This window comes from Nomascus leucogenys, chromosome 5 (assembly GCF_006542625.1).
Source record: "Nomascus leucogenys isolate Asia chromosome 5, Asia_NLE_v1, whole genome shotgun sequence".
NCBI classification, from domain to species: domain Eukaryota; kingdom Metazoa; phylum Chordata; class Mammalia; order Primates; family Hylobatidae; genus Nomascus; species Nomascus leucogenys.
In genome coordinates this window covers 119,992,768-120,008,978 of record NC_044385.1, presented here as the reverse complement: position 1 = coordinate 120,008,978, position 16,211 = coordinate 119,992,768, and the positions used below count along the sequence as shown (strand labels likewise).

Below are 16,211 nucleotides of genomic sequence, written 5' to 3'. Positions count from 1 at the left end.
GTGAGCAGGATGAGGAAATGTTTCCCCCTTGACAAAGAGCCAGTTATAAAGGAGATAAACTGTCTAGGTTCAGTGTTCCTTGGGTGCAACACAAATCCACTGCATGTGGAATATTCATGTAGTCCTGCCTGTATTGCCTCCATAAACTTCAGATATATGTATAACCAATGTAAACCAACATGAAGCTCATGGTGCTTGCTGTAACAGGTTAACTAGTTAGCTTGTAAGTATGTAAAATCTCAGACCTTTTATAGTTCTTGCCATATAGTCTTCAGAGAATTGGTTATTTCATCTAAATTGCCATATTTATGTTAGTAGAGAATTTTGTTTGTTTGTTTGTAGTATTTTCTTCCTGTTCCGTTAATGTCTGCAGTCTGGTATCTCCTTTTATTCCTGATATTAGTAATTTATGTCTTTTTTCTTTTGTCAGTCTTGCTAGAGGCTTGTAACTTTTACTAATCTTTTCAAAGAATGAGCTTTTGGTTTTGTTAATTTTTCTCTATAGCTTTTCCGTAATCAAGTTCATTGATACCTGCTCTTTATTATTTCCTTGTTTCTGCTTGCTTTGGAGTTTTCATTTTTAAGTTGAAGGAGCAACAATTAGAGGTAAAAAATTGAATAGAAAAGACAAAAATGATGATTATTTGCAGACAATACAGTTGTTTGCCTAGAAAACACAAGAGAGCCAACCAGAAATTTATTACAACTGTTAGAAGAATTCAGTTAGGTGACTGGGAACAAAATTAGAATACAGAAATCAATAGTTTTCATGCATAAAACAAAAGCCATATGCAACATATAATGAAAGAAAACATTAACATATTCATATCAAGAAATGTACAAGAGCTAAATAAAGAAGTCTTTAAAAGGTGATTGAGAAACACATACTTCTGATTACTTACTATATAAGTATATATAATATGTATTATATATGTATATAAGTTTTAAAAAGTCAGAAAGGCATTTCGTACTAATTTCTTGGATCACTATGGGAAAGACTAGTTTCTGACAATTGATAATATGCTTGGCTGAGGAGTCAATGGCATGCTACCACTTGTGGGTTTAACACTCAACACGTTAAGAAAGTCAAATTTCCCTAAATTGCTATGGAAATTTAATTCATTCCACTAAGAATACTAAACAGGATTTTTTTCTTTTGCAAATCAGAAAAATTGATTTCAAAGTTTATATAAAAAATGAGCAAGACTAATTGGAAAATTATAAAAAACAAAAACACTTAGCAGAAAATTATCCCTACCAAAGAGCACAGCAATTTTAAGACTATAATAATTGAAATAGTGTGGTACCAGATCAACAATTCATAAGCTAGCCTTAAAAGTCCAGAAATCAATTAGCAACGAATCAGTAAAGATGGATTATATAACATACGATATTGCAATAAGTGAGCAACCATCTGAAAAAAATTAAGTTGGATCTCTAATTCATATTTTAACAGCAAAATAAATTCCAGGTGGATGAAAAAAACATTAAAAAACCATAAAACCACTAGATGAAAATACAGGGCATTTAAACATAATCTCAAAGAGCTAAGGCTTTTCTACCTGTGAAACAGGTAGAACACAGAAGAAAAAAATAAAAGACTGATAATTCCACCTGCATTAAAAAAACTACAAGAAAAAGATACCATTAAAAAAGTAAAAAGAAAAATCACAAATTGAGAAACACAGTTCAGACTCATATCACAAATGACTAATTTCTGTTATAAAGAGTTTTAACAAATCAATAAGAAAAAGACAACCAACCCAATAGAAAAGTGGGAAAAATATGTCAACAGATCGTAGAACTGGAAAGAAAATGGTTTTAAAACATATAAATTAATAAGAGAAATGCAAATTAAAACTATAATGAATAAAAGTTATTTATCAGATTGATATCTAGTACAATCCATGGAAAACAAAAACACTTAACAGAAAATTATCCCTACTGAGAGTACAACATAATTTTCTGTTAAGTGTTTTTGTTTTGCACGGATAATCAGGATATTTGCAATGGCTTCTGACACCAACTGCCTGAAGTTAAGCCAAACTTCACAGGTTAAGGGCCCAGTCCTCCATAAGACTGTCCTCACTTCAGAAACTAGCAACTTTGGGCATTCCCAGGGCCATCCTTACTTCTGACCAACTGGCTGCAAGTTCAGGGGTCCGCACAATACCTTCAGGTTCTATAACTAAATAGAACAACTCACAGAACTCAGCAAAGTGCTATGCATACAATTATAGTTTATTATAGCAAAAGGATACAAATCAGAACAGCCAAAAGAAGACATACATAAAGCAAGGTGTAAGAGGATCCCAAACACAGTTTCTGTGTCCTCAGGGACATGTCACCTTCCTAGAACACACCAGAGTATTGCCAACCAGGGAAGTTCACTTGAGCATCACTGACCAGAGTTTCTCTCGGGGTTTCATTACAGGCATGATTAATTGACTCAATCTCTATATAAAGCTGAACTCGATCTCTAACCCCTCTTTCCACCTCAGAGGTTGGGCTAATATCATATGACTCAAAACTCCAACCCTCTAATCCAATGGTTGGTCTTCTGGTGTGGCCAGCCCCTACTTGAGTCATCTTGTTAGCGTAACTATCAGAGCTCACTATGAGTAACAAAGATACTTCTATCACCTAGAAAATCCCAAGGATCTAGACCTGGAACCTGGAGTGGAAGCATTTTGGGAGAAGGGGAGGAAGTCTTGGCAAATTCTTGATTACAGTCTTAATTTCAGCCTTGTCTGTATTAGCAAGACTGAAAACCAACAACATGCAGTAACAGGACTGATTCTTTGAAAAAATCAAAATACATCCATATAATGGAGTTCTATGCAATTGGTGAAAAAAATGGGACAATTCTAGGTAGGGCTACAGAATAAATTGCCGAATGTGCAAAAGTCTGTATGGTATGCTATAATTTGTGTTTCATATATGTTCATATGTGCATGGGGCCATTTCTAGAAAGATAACTGGTAACAGAGGTTGGATTCAGGGAAGGGAAATGAGTGAGAGAAGGACTTCTTTTCCCCACCTTTTTCAACTTTCTGATTTTTGTACAATGTGCATGTATTACCTGTTTAACAAGAAGAAAATATTAGAAGGTTTTCGCATACTTCTTTGAGGCTACTGAACATAACTTATAACTTAATATTTTCTTAATTACCATCAGTCACTGTCATGAATACATTGAACAACAAATCGCTTAAGAGTCTACTGAGATACACAACACAGGGCTGCTTTCACCTACACTAAATGACCCCAGGCTGCTGCAATTTGAGTGTTATTGTCATTTCTAGTTTCCCTATCTTTTCATAGCTGCTTCTGACTACTGTCAACATTCCCTCCTCTAGCTGACTAGAAACTTCTCTTTTAAATTGGTGCTTCTAGTTGTGGCAGGCCAGAAACCAGACACATGGTCCTATTACAGGACTACATAAAGAGAAACTGCCTCTGTGAGAATTTGAGAAATCCTCTCGTAATTGATGTTTTATGATAACTACTTGACTAGTCAAGATTTTTACACACTACCAAGTTCCATACAATTGAACAAAGAATAGGCAAGGCATTATTGAAGTCACTATGGGCACTTCTATTATATAATTAATACTACACTGTTAAGTACAGATTTGGAACTTTTTCAGCATTGCGTTCATTCAACTCAAAAATATTTTGAGCATCTAGTATGCACCAGGGAGTGTCCTAGTATTAGGCATACAGCAATGAACAATAGAGACAAACTCACTTAAAATTTATATTCTAATTTGAGAGATGACAAAGATAAACCAGCTCAATAAAACAAACAAAAAAACGGATAATATGATAGAACTAGGATGGGGGAATAGCATTAGATAGGATGGTATGGTTAATCAGGGTCTGATCAGAAAACAACAACTAGGATCTAATACACATACACATATCTTAATATTCAAAATAAGGGACTTATAGGGATTATAGGAGGTGGTTTCTTTTGTGTCTGGCAGTTGGAAAGGGAAGACATGGGAAATGGGGGAAGCAAGGAACTTGCTAGGATGAGTAGAACCTGTGGGAACTGAGTGGAACTTGTCAGGATGGACTGGAAGCCATACAGGTCTCTCACTGCCTCTAATCCTCCAGTGTGAAAGATGGAGTTGTCCAGCAGAAGCTGGCACCCTTTGTCAGAGTAAAACGCACACCTGGCCCAGGAGCCAGAGAAGCTGAAGGAGCCATTCCGGCAGGAACTGGTGTTCCTGTGGGCCTGGCTGTTGTCCCACAGGCCAAGATGAGCCAACAGATAAGCAATAATGTGGATAAGCTGCAACAGTGCCTTGTGCCTTGTCTGGCGCTTCCACTTATAAAAAGAATCCAGATCTGGCTGCTACTTTACTTCTGCCTTCTATACCTTGTATCAAACATTTCTTATGGCCTACATTGTCCTGAAATTATGCATGGAAAAGAATTCTGTGGAACCTATCTCCAGGTTGATTAAACTGCACCATATAAATCCACCACAGATGGTGTGAGTTCTCTAAAAGACATCTGAGCTGAGAACCTGAAGGATGAGGATTCAGCCTTCCAACCATGCCAAGATTTGGAAGAGAATGTCCCAGGCAGAGAAGATAGCTAGTGTCAAGTATCTGAGGCTGTGATATAAGCTAGATCTTTTTTTTGATGAAGGATAATGAGGCTGGGATATGTGTGTAACAGAGTGGTACAAATTAAGAGATAACCAGAATTCATATGGGCCTTGCAGAACATAGTAATGAGAGAGGACTTCTTTCCCTAAGTGCAATGAGAGGCACATGGAGGGTTTTTGTCAGGGAAGTAGTAGTTTGGTATGATTTTTAAACTTTTTGAAATAATTTCAAACTTACAAAAAAGTTACAAAATTAGCACAAAGAATTTCTGTATGCTCATCATCCAGATGATTTCCATTTTTAAGAGATTGTTTTGGCTACATTGTGCAGAATGGCCCTAGTGGGCAGGACCACTTCTTTCCTCACCTCCAGGCTTCATGGTACTCCTACAGCACAACACATATGATGCTCCTGGAGCTGTGCAGAAGGCTGCCCAAATGTGGAGGTGGTAATATTACTTAGAGACCTATTGCAAGAAATCAAGCTACGGTGCTTCTACCACACTACTTTCAGATCACAGAGGAAAACCAATCTCACTATTTTAGTCTCAATTCACAAATACATGTTGGAATAAAAACCAGTATTACCTCTTCAAATCTGGCTACTTCTAACAATCATATCAATTCTCAAAACAAACAAAAAACAACCTCAATGATTTGACAACACAGAAGCTAAGAAAATGTTTCGCAGATAATTCCAGATTTTCAAATTCCAAAGAACGTGCAGTCTCCTAGAAGAAACATGCTGAAGGAGCCCATGCTCATGTTGATAGATAGGTTCTAGTCTCATTATTTTAGAGATGATCTCAGATTTGTGTATCTCCTATGTTCATCAGATGTGACTTACTTTACTGGAGATAATAAATAATTACCCTAAAGCAAGCTCTTCTGCCTACACTAACTCTCCTGCTAGTAATACTGCCTGGTTAAAAGCCAGGTTCAAATACTGAAGTGTGCTGAGGTCTTACAGATATTCAAGCTCATGTTCTGATTTTAGCACAATTCCAGTTTTAATGTTCAAATCAACAGCAAAAATTATGATGGATAGCACTTCATTCTCACTAAGACACAGCTAATATGTGTTCCTTAACTCATGAAGGTAAAGTGGAAAAACTAAATAGTTTGGTGACCTTAGAGAAATCATTTATTCTCTCTTATACTCAGTTAAATGGGAGCTTGGTTATTACAATAGAGATTAGTAATAATGAGGGTAAAAGGCCCGGTAAAATGCATCACATTAGGCACCCATCTTATTATACACACGTCAATAAAAATAAACATCTATTTTTTAAGGGAAGAAAAGAAATGCTTCTTAATAAAGCTCTGGATGAACCATTTATCTTCTTTCAAAAAATATAAAAACACATAAAAAAGCATTATCTGACAAAAAAAAGTAGAAAAGATTTTTATCTTTAGAGTTTGCAATATACATTTAACTTTCTGTAATCTGCAGTGATGAATCTCTATGTAAACATTCAGAAAAAGAGGGAATACTGTGTCATGACTTATGAACTATAAATTTTGTCCCTGATTACTAGTCAAGAACAGTTTTATACATTTATTAACAACTACTTTCCGCCACTTAACAATGGCTCTTGAATAACAAAATAAATTATCAGCAATTCCAACCATAAATTTAAGAATTAAAGTTTAAAAAACTGGTTAGTTTCATAAATGCAAGCGGAGTAATAAATTTCATATTTGTTAATCGCAGTTACTTATGTTCTTTGAGTGAAGTAACACAAAGATTTTTCCCTTCCCCTTTTGGCAAGTTCACAAAATTTACGAAAAGGCTTCACCTTTTTCTTTTTTGCTTAATTTCTTTTTTGCATCTCAGCTGAACACAACAGACAATAGCTGGGGTTATTAGCGAGACATGATAAAAGAAAAGGTTATGACCACTCAGACGATCATGTATACCTAAAACATAACTCAGACTTTCTAGTCTTAACCTGTAGCTCTAATGTACTAAATGATTTATAAAGAACTAACAGATGATTTAATGAGCAGATTGAACCTTGTAACTTTGTCATTTTGGGTCACAAACACATATTCTGCCCTGAAAATGAGGCAGAATACTAGTCATTTCCAATGAGACTAGGTACAAAAGAAAAACAAAAACAAAGCCATAGATATTTTTAAGTTGCACTACATTATTTTAACTATTTAATTAAAAAATTTAACTGCCAGATCAGTGCACTGTTTCTTGCTTAAACACACAGTAAGTAGATAAAAAATATTTTTAAAATAAGCCAGAAGTAAAAAGGAAAAGGCCTGAACAGCTTGACAAACAGCAACAGAATAATTTCCAATCAGTGACTATTAATGGGAATACTCATTTTATACAGCGAGTATTGACAACCATTTAGCAATTCTTTAATCAGGCACTTGATATTTTTTAGCTAGCATACTCAATACTGGGGCATCACACACACACAAAAGTATGGCTTTATTACAAAGGATTCAAGATGGCAACTACTTAGAATCCAGTGCCAACACGGATTATAACAAATCCAGTGAGTGTTTTGTTTTTCAATTATTCATAGAAAATTTAATCCTGATTAAGTATCCTTGGGCAGGAATTCATGGGTAGTTGATGACTGAAACCAACATTTTTGTGAAATGCTTCTGTTAATTTAATCTGTGTATACGGCTTAATTATGATTGGGGATTCAATGTAAGAGAAATGAATTCTATTGGGATCAAAATTTCAGTACCATATCACATAGTACGTTTTCCCTTCTTTCTTTTTAAACACATAAACCTGCTTGTCCCTTCACCTAAGTGCTCAGATTTTAAAATCCTTTGTCCTTACAACCCATGTAATGTATTTAAGTTTTATTTTTTCATAAACTGCTTGTCAAAAACCTTTGCTAATCAAGCTAAAACCTGAACTAGAGCCAAAAATGGCAGAAAAAACTGGAGAATAACTCCATCCACAAATAAACAAAAGCTTATTCATTTAACTGTGAACATATTTTATATTCATTTCCTGAAATAATTTCAATTCCTTTAAACTCAAACATGAAATACATTTTCCTTAAAGCATAAAAAGCAGCAGTTTTTAAAATCAATGTATTACACTGATTTCATAACTGGACTAGTTTAGATATTTATAAGCAAGTAATCATTTAACTGATTACTTTTTATAAGACTATTAAACCTGAGTTAGCTATTAAGATGAGGCATTTTAAGTGGTGAATATTTTACCAAAATATCACATAGTTATTTTTCACATTTATTTCCATATAGAAATCGCTTCAATCATTTTATAACAACACTTTCTTCAAAGTTTGTTGTTTAAGTATATTTCAAAACATTTCATTTATTACCTTTTTTTTTCAGTCTTGGTACTGCTTAAATGCAGTTATATAAATAACATGCTCTGCTTTCGCTGTTCAAGTTTTCATACTAAATGTATGAAAAAAAGTCACTGTATTTGGATCCTTATTGCACTCTTTTAACCAATTCACTTTTCCTCTCAACAAAAATCAAGCATCAGAAATGAGGGCGACTTTTGTGTCCAGATGGTATGGTCAGTGGTAGTGTTACTGAAGAAAGTGAAGAAACTTCCCAATATAGACTGTGAGATAGAAAGAGTCTGTAGAGAATAACCATGGAAACAGACTGGCAAAGGATAACACCTATTGTAATAACCTGAAAAGAAAAGGAAAGGAATGCTTTTACTGCATGCAGAAATAGAGAAATAATATTCAATATATCATGAATCTATATATGCTTTTTATATAAATACAATACTCTGTCTTTCATCTTTATCATAGGTACATTTCATCAAAAAAATTTTCTGACTAATGTTCAGAAGTCTAATTGTTTAAGGATAAAAATCCCTTTAACAGTTACTTTGTAGATGACAAAGTAAGGCACAAAAGAATAACTTGCTAAACTATTCTCTCCTAAGGGTATGCACTACAGACAAGAGTTTCAGTAAATAAGAAAAATCAGGTTCCTAGCTAATTTAGTAACAGGAATAAAGCATGCTCCTACCTGAACTTTAAAGAGTACTCTAAAAGCCCTTTCAAAAATTCTCAAGTTGCTTCTCTACTTTTGTAGACTACTGTCCTATCTATTCACCCTTTGTAAATACCTGAGGCTCAATAAACATTTGTGCATTCAGGCACACACTGCATTGCTTGTAAAGGGCTCCTGGCAGACCTCTATTTTGAAATGATGGAGCCATTCACCTAAGAAGGTAGGTATCAACACAATCAAAATGCATCATACTTGAGCATGGCACTCTGGTTCGTAGTCTGTTAAATAACTAGACTGATTTTTACAAATCTTGATTTTTACTATTATGTAAGAAAAATTTTAATCATTTTTTAAAAGACGTATTATAAATTCTCTAATTTATAAAACAAAATTTCTATTTTAAAATTCTCTATTGTAGTTTCTAAAATAAGCTAAAATAGAATCAAGAAAAGCTATTTCCACCATTTTGCTTATAAATATTTTAAAAATATTTTAAACTTCAAATTTATCTACTTACTGGTTTACTATTTTGTTTCAAAGTTTTAAATAACCCAGAAAATGTCTTAAAAAATAAATAAGTCCCTCCTATTTAAATATTCTCCCAATTAAGACAATATTTTCATTAAAAAAACTACTTTGATCACGTATATTTCTTACCTTGTCTCTTTGGTAGTCGCTAAAAATGACAGAAATGCATGCAAGAACTGGATGGCATAAAAACCACAAGATACAGCCCTGAAACAAACGAAAAAGGGAAATAAGTACAGCTGTGTATTTTTTTTTTTTTTTTTCAGAATGTACCAGATAAAAACATGTTACTAGCATTTTTAGGTTCTGATTAACCTCAACAGGCCTTTAGAGTAGAGCTTGCAATAAAATGTAGAAATAAATTTACTGTTTCTAACCAAATGAGTATTTTTGGAGTATTTATAATCTTATGTTTATAAATCTGTTGCATACACATTTTGATACACTACAAATTATTAATGTAAGTAACAAATTATTAAGTGATAAAAGCAAGGCACAAATGTGTAATATTCCTGTAAAAAGAAAAAAGAATGCACATTCATATTTGTATGCTGATACACAAAGAAATCCTGTAAAAATACACATAAAACATTCATAGTCGTTACCTGTTTGAGGGGTAGAACAGAGGAGGGGGAACTGGGCAGGTAAGAATGGGTAACTGTTTATACTTTTCAAATATTTTTCTATTTTTCCTTGAACCATGGCAATGTATTCTCTTTTCCAAAATTAAATTTGAAATAAAAAGTAAGTTAATAAATAGTAGCTGTTGAAATGTTTGGTACATTGAAGATATAGGGAGAAAAAAACAAGATATAGAAAAATGTTTAGTATGTTACTATTTGTATAAAAATGAAAGGAAATATATATAGACATATATACTTAAAACTCTCCAGAAGGATAAATTAAGAACTAATAGCAGCAATTGTGTGAGGAGGTGAGACTAACTTTTTGCTACTCCTTAAATACTTTCGGATGTTTGATCCTATTCAGAAAGTTAAATTAAAACATAAAATACTTTAAACTTTGCACTGCTTTAAGCATAAAGCAAAATAAGAGGCTGGGCGCGGTGGCTCATGCCTGTAATCCCAACACTTTGGGAGGCCGAGGCGGGCGGATCACCTGAGGTCGCGAGTTCCAGACCAGCCTGACCAACACGGAGAAACCCCATCTCTACTGAAAATACAAAAATTAGCCAGGCGTGGTGGCACATGCCAGAGACTGAAACAGGAGAATCGCTTGACCCTGGGAGGTGGAAGTTGCAGTGAGCCGAGATCGCGCCACTGCACTCCAGCCTGGGCAGCAAGAGCAAAACTCCATCTTAAAAAAGAAACAGGCCGGGCGCGGTGGCTCATGCCTGTAATCCCAGCACTTTGGGAGGCCAAGGTGGAAGTATCACGAGGTCAGGAGATGGAGACCATCCTGGCTAACACGGTGAAACTCCGTCTCTACTAAAAATACAAAAACTTAGCCGGGCGTGGGGGTGAGGGCTGTAGTCCCAGCTACTCAGGAGGCTGAGGCAGGAGAATGGCGTGAACCCGGGAGGCGGAGCTTGCAGTGAGCCGAGAACACGCCACTGCACTCAGCCTGCGCGACAGAGTGGGACTCCATCTCAAAAACAACAACAACAAAGCAAAATAAGAAAACTTAATGCCTAAACACCTCAAATACATATTAACTTATCAAACAAGCACTACTATCCCTGTGAAAAACTCAAAGGCAGGATGACATCTTCTTGTCTTGTGCTCAGAAGCCTGAAGGTGGTTCCTAGGGCTGCAGCAGCAGCTTTGGAATGCTCAACACTAGGAATAAAGCAGGAATCTGGCTCTCCTTCCATAGCTGCCTCAGAATAACCATCAATAACTCTGGACAAGGTGGGCTGACTGAACAGAATCAGTCTGATCAGAATGCTGGTTTGCGGTGTTAAAATGAAGGGGTATGGATTCTCTCAATCTGACAGAAAAATGAAACCTTCTAGGGAGGGAGGGTTCTATAATGTTACTGCTCTAACCCTTCTCCTGTATAGAAAAAAACCGAATTTGCTTTTAGATCTCACGAGCAGAAGAAGGACAAAGAAGGAGGACTAAAGTGACACGATCTCATGTGGATGGACTGAGGCTGGCTGAAACACATGGACTCAGCCTCCTGCCTCCAGCTGCTTATGCTGAAGGATAGCTCTTAACAGTTTGTTATAAAACACTGCGTAACTCTGAGAATAACAGTTTATAGTCAATTAATGACTGTTGAGAAATCCAAACCATATTTGATTTTAAAAATTTAAAATTCTGTAAAAATTACAGAAAAAAATGTAAAATCCCTATTGGTGAAACTATGAACCAGGCAAAACTGACCTGCAAAGAGTATATGGAAAATACTGTCTCACAGGTCTTGTAAAATGGGGATAATACCTACATCACATAAGTTGCTAAGGTTAAATGAGTTGAACCACATAAAGAACTTACGGTAGTGTCTGTCGCGTAATAGAAGTGTTTTTTTAAAAAGAAGGTCTAGCCCTGTCACCCAGGCTGGAGTTCAGTGGCCCAATCTTGGCTCACTGAAGCCTTCAATGCACAGGCTCAAGCAATCCTCCCATCTCAGCCTCTCCAGTAGCTGAGACAACAGGTGCTCGCCACAAAGCCTGGCTAATTTTAATTTTTTGTAGAGATGGGGTCATGTTGCCCAGGCTGGTTTCCAACCTGGGGGCTCAAGAGATCCGCCTGTCTCGGCCTTCCAAAGCACTGGGATTACAGGAGTGAGCCACCATGCCCAGCCCAGAAGTTTAATAAAAGTTAGCATGTAGTTGTTTATTAACTTCCCAAAGAAACCAGAATGAAGTGGATAATCAGAATAAACCATTTTCTTTCCAAACCCATACTTTGGCAAATGTGATGTAGAACTCCCTTTTGAGTGTACTTCTCTCCACTGTGATGATCTGATAGAGTCCACAGCCTAATGACAATGCTAGGCAAATTCTTAGAATGATTAGGAGGATCCCTGCTAAGTTGTGGTGTGAATGGTAGCTATGATGACTGCTATCTTCAAACTGTTCCCAAAGTAGCAAAACACTCTGCAAAAGAAAAACAATATTACATTTAAGAAAAAAAAGATCATACCTAATTACAGTATTTTTTTCAACTCTTTAGTAAACATCCCTTTAAACGTTATATAAACATTCCTATCAGACCACAGAGGTTGTTAATTAATAAAGTACAGTCTTTTCATCACTCTAATACCCTAAGCTAGACAAAATGAATTTTTATCAAGTGAGACTACAGTTAAGAGATTTTTTAAAAATTCTGTTGCTGCCAGGAGCAGTGGCCACACCTGTAATCCCAGCACTTTGGGAGGCCAAGGCGAGTGGATCACCTGAGGTCAGGAATTTGAGACTAGCCTGGTCAACATGATGAAACCCTATCTCTACTAAAAATACAAAAAATTAGCTGGGCATGGTGGCAGGCACCTGTAATCTCAAGCTACTCGGGAGGCTGAGGTAGCAGAATCACTTGAACCCAGGAGGTGGAGGTTGCAGTGAGCTGAGATTGCGCCACTGCACTCCAGCCTAGGCAATAAGAGTGAAACTCCATCTCGAAAAAAAAGGAAAAAATAATTCTATTGCTGTCATGATTCAAATAAGATATCTCTAAGGATAAAAATGAACTGAAAGGTTAAAAAAACAAACTTTCTTCTAAATCCATTTCCTTTTTACTTCAACAATATTATTGAATGTAAACCGTTCTGCATTCAAACCAGCTATCTCGGGGTAACTTTCAAACATTTCAGTGTTTTTTGTGCAATTCAGTCAGAACTGTTGATTTCAGACTTTATTCTTTTTCACGGTAATCCTGCCTCAGCCTCCTGAGTAGCTGGGATTACAGGCATACGTCACCATGCCCCGCTAATCCCTTGGTAAAGGACAGCATATTTTTAATATTCACTATAAATCCTCAGGGCACTGTTATTCATCACTGTTTATTGACCTTTTCTCCCATGTTGCTAACAGTAAAAAGCTCAGCTAGTTCCTCATTAAGCTATTCTGTTTATTACTATTCAAAAGAAATTAGTGTCCATGTTGCCTCCATCTTTACTAAACATCAATCACTTAACTTACTCTAATGTTTTAACCATTACAACACATGTCTGTAGCTCTCTGCACTTCTTTCCTTTGTCAATTGAGCCAGCCCTCAGAATTGAGTCTTCGGTGACTTCCAAGAACTTTTGGAAGACATCAAAACTCAATATCAAATCCAATTATTAGGTTTTATGGGGTTTACCAGCAACCTCTTGCTTTCCTCATTCTCACATCCTCTACGCTAATTTTACTCCTGCTACCACTCTTGTTAGGTAAACTCCTTTGTCACTATAACATGTGAAATTCCTTCTTGGGCTCAATATTTGCTCTGTTACTGAAAGTGTTATTCTTCCAAACCACAAAATTATACCCATCTGATTTCTTTTTTTTTTTTAGACAAAGTCTCACTCTGTTGCCCAGGCTGGAGTGAAGTGGCACGATCTCAGCTCACTGCAACCTCCACCTCCCAAGTTCAAGTGATTCTCCTGCCTCAGCCTCCTGAGTAGCTGGGATTACATGCATACGCTACCATGCCTGGCTAGTTTTTGTATTTTTAGTAGAGATGGGGTTTTACCATGTTGGCTAGGCTGGTCTCGAACTCCTGCCCTCAGGTGATCCACCCACCTCGGCCTCCCAAAGTGCTGGGACTACAGGCATGAGCCACTGCGCCCAGCCTCCCATCTGATTTCTTAACCCACATTTCTAAACTTACTTTTGCAACACAGAAGTGCTACCACAGAGCTACCACAGCCCATGGTTCATATTTTTACATATTCAAACTTCCCTGTTGTCATATACATATGCTAATATGTGATCTGTATAAAATATGTATGTATTTGTATAGTCTCTGCCGGCCTGTCTGATCTGCCTTGTCTGGGTTGTTGTTGAAGATCAGAACTATGTTTAATATACTCTTCATAAATGCTCATATAAACTCTAGTGTAATATCATCTCCGTTCTCAATTCATACTTGTCTATGACAGTAAATTAAAACTATAATGAAATAATCAAAATGAAATTTTTAAAAAGAAAGTGAGAATTTAACCTGACATTGACACTACTCTCCATGAGTCCTGGCTCAAAAACATTAAGTTGGTAGAATCTCAACCTTATTTTAATCGATTCTTCTAATTCAATTATTTCTGATCATCCCCTTTCCTGGCACTACCTCCTTTACTAAATATCACCACCTGTGATATGGCCTCTTTCTCAAATCATTCATGTAAATTCAATACTCCTATTCCACTCAAAACCTACTATATTAAATAAATACTAGGGATAGAAAGATGAATAAAGCACTGGCCCCATCCTTAATTAATACATTTTTCAATTTATTTAATGCATTACACTTACATTATAACGTCCTTTACAGAGCCTAAGTATATAGTTCATTTTCATCTATAGCTAATGCTCATCAAAAACTCAGTACAAATTTTTATCTTCATACCTTTCTTCTTAATTTTTACAAATCCATTGAACATAGGCATATGGATTTCTTAGAATGTCAATACTATTAATATAGAGGAAAATAAAAAAAAGGCATGCAGGACCTTTATAAAAGACTGGTTTTGTTTTTGAATTTGCTTTCAAAAACAAGATCCCATTCTTTTTTAGTCTATATTTTGCCTTTTAATTAATCTTAGATAATCACCTGAATTCTTTTATGTACAAAGTAGCCAATCCTAAAGATTCTTGACAATGGATAAATCTCAAATTCATTGAATCACTCATTCAGTGTTAAGTACTTACCATTGGCTAGAGAAATATGAAAGAAAGGTATTATTAAGTAGGAAATAAGACTCTAACCTAGTATTAAACATACTGTGCTTAAATAAGCTGATAGGAAGCTCAAATTCAGGTAAATTATAATTAAATTCTATAGTCTACATATAGTAGCATCCAGATAATTAAGATTATTTGATGTAACACTCTTTAAATTCATACTTTAAATGACACAAATTGTAGAAGCTCAGAAATTTCAAGAAAAAAAAATGACACAAATTCCTCATGGGTCCCAGGTTTCAATTTTGAAATGAGGTATGCTCAAGTTTGCATTTCTGAGGATTACTAAGCAGAAACACTGAGTATCAACACTCACCTGTGTCATGACAATGAATACTGCAATGCCAGTGGATGCAGGCGTAGAATCCCACTGGAGAGGTCTGCTTTGAGACTTCTTCATTCTGACTATTGTCCAACCCATGCATAGACTCAAAAGTAAGTATAACATCTGAATTTGGGAAGCGATGTCAAAAACTAATGGGACATGAAAACCAACGTCAACCAAGTTTTCACAATATAAAAAATTTAGTGCTTTTTGCATTAAGATGAGAACATCTTTTTTTTTTTTTTAAACCACAAAAAGCCATTTTCAAAGAGATGCTAAGGAAATTCATTAAGAGATATTCGCATGTAATAATTCTAAAGATTTAAAAATTGCCATAAATTTTGTGTATATTTATAAAAACAGTTAAAAGCAGCAATACTATTTAAAAATACATATATACGCCCATACCATATGTCCATTAAGTCCAACCTTAACTGTCTTTGTTTCCCATTTTTCTTAGCTTTTCTAACTACATAATCCTGTTCTCTATAACTCACTGCTTATTAAAAAAAATTCTAAATATGATTTCTGCAATGTGGAGAATACTAGTACCTTCATTTCTGGGTTAATTTTTTTTGATGGGTGAACTATAATGTGAAGAGTATTTTCTAAAACTATTAACAAAAAACAATACAATGAAATGCATAGCTCCAAACATTGGCTTTACTTTCAGAATCCTGAAGACAAATGAGAAGCTCCATGCATTAGTGTGATGTGCCACCAGGTGGCCATCACCTACACTGCAGGAGAAGCCTGCTACTGCAAACAGAAAACAGGTATCAAAACCACCTGTATCCAGGTTAACACTACAAGAAAACAACAAAAATCTATAAATGCTTCAAGTTCCATATATATATATTTATTTTATAAGGTAGTATTTAATGATTTTTAAGAAAGCT

General features: G+C 35.5%; 1 protein-coding gene across 1 annotated transcript in view; it reads right to left on the bottom strand.

Moving 5' to 3' along the window:
* Positions 1-675: 675 nt before the first annotated feature.
* GPR180 (G protein-coupled receptor 180) overlaps positions 676-16,211 on the bottom strand; it is a 34,561-nt gene continuing 19,025 nt past the window's right edge. The window contains exons 6-9 of the mRNA XM_003257390.3: positions 15,304-15,461; positions 12,012-12,203; positions 9,269-9,346; positions 676-8,278 (exon numbers count right to left, since the gene is read on the bottom strand). Of these exons, the coding sequence (XP_003257438.1) occupies positions 8,120-8,278; positions 9,269-9,346; positions 12,012-12,203; positions 15,304-15,461 (587 nt within the window). The 3' untranslated portion in view covers positions 676-8,119. The remainder of the gene's footprint in view (positions 8,279-9,268; positions 9,347-12,011; positions 12,204-15,303; positions 15,462-16,211) is intronic.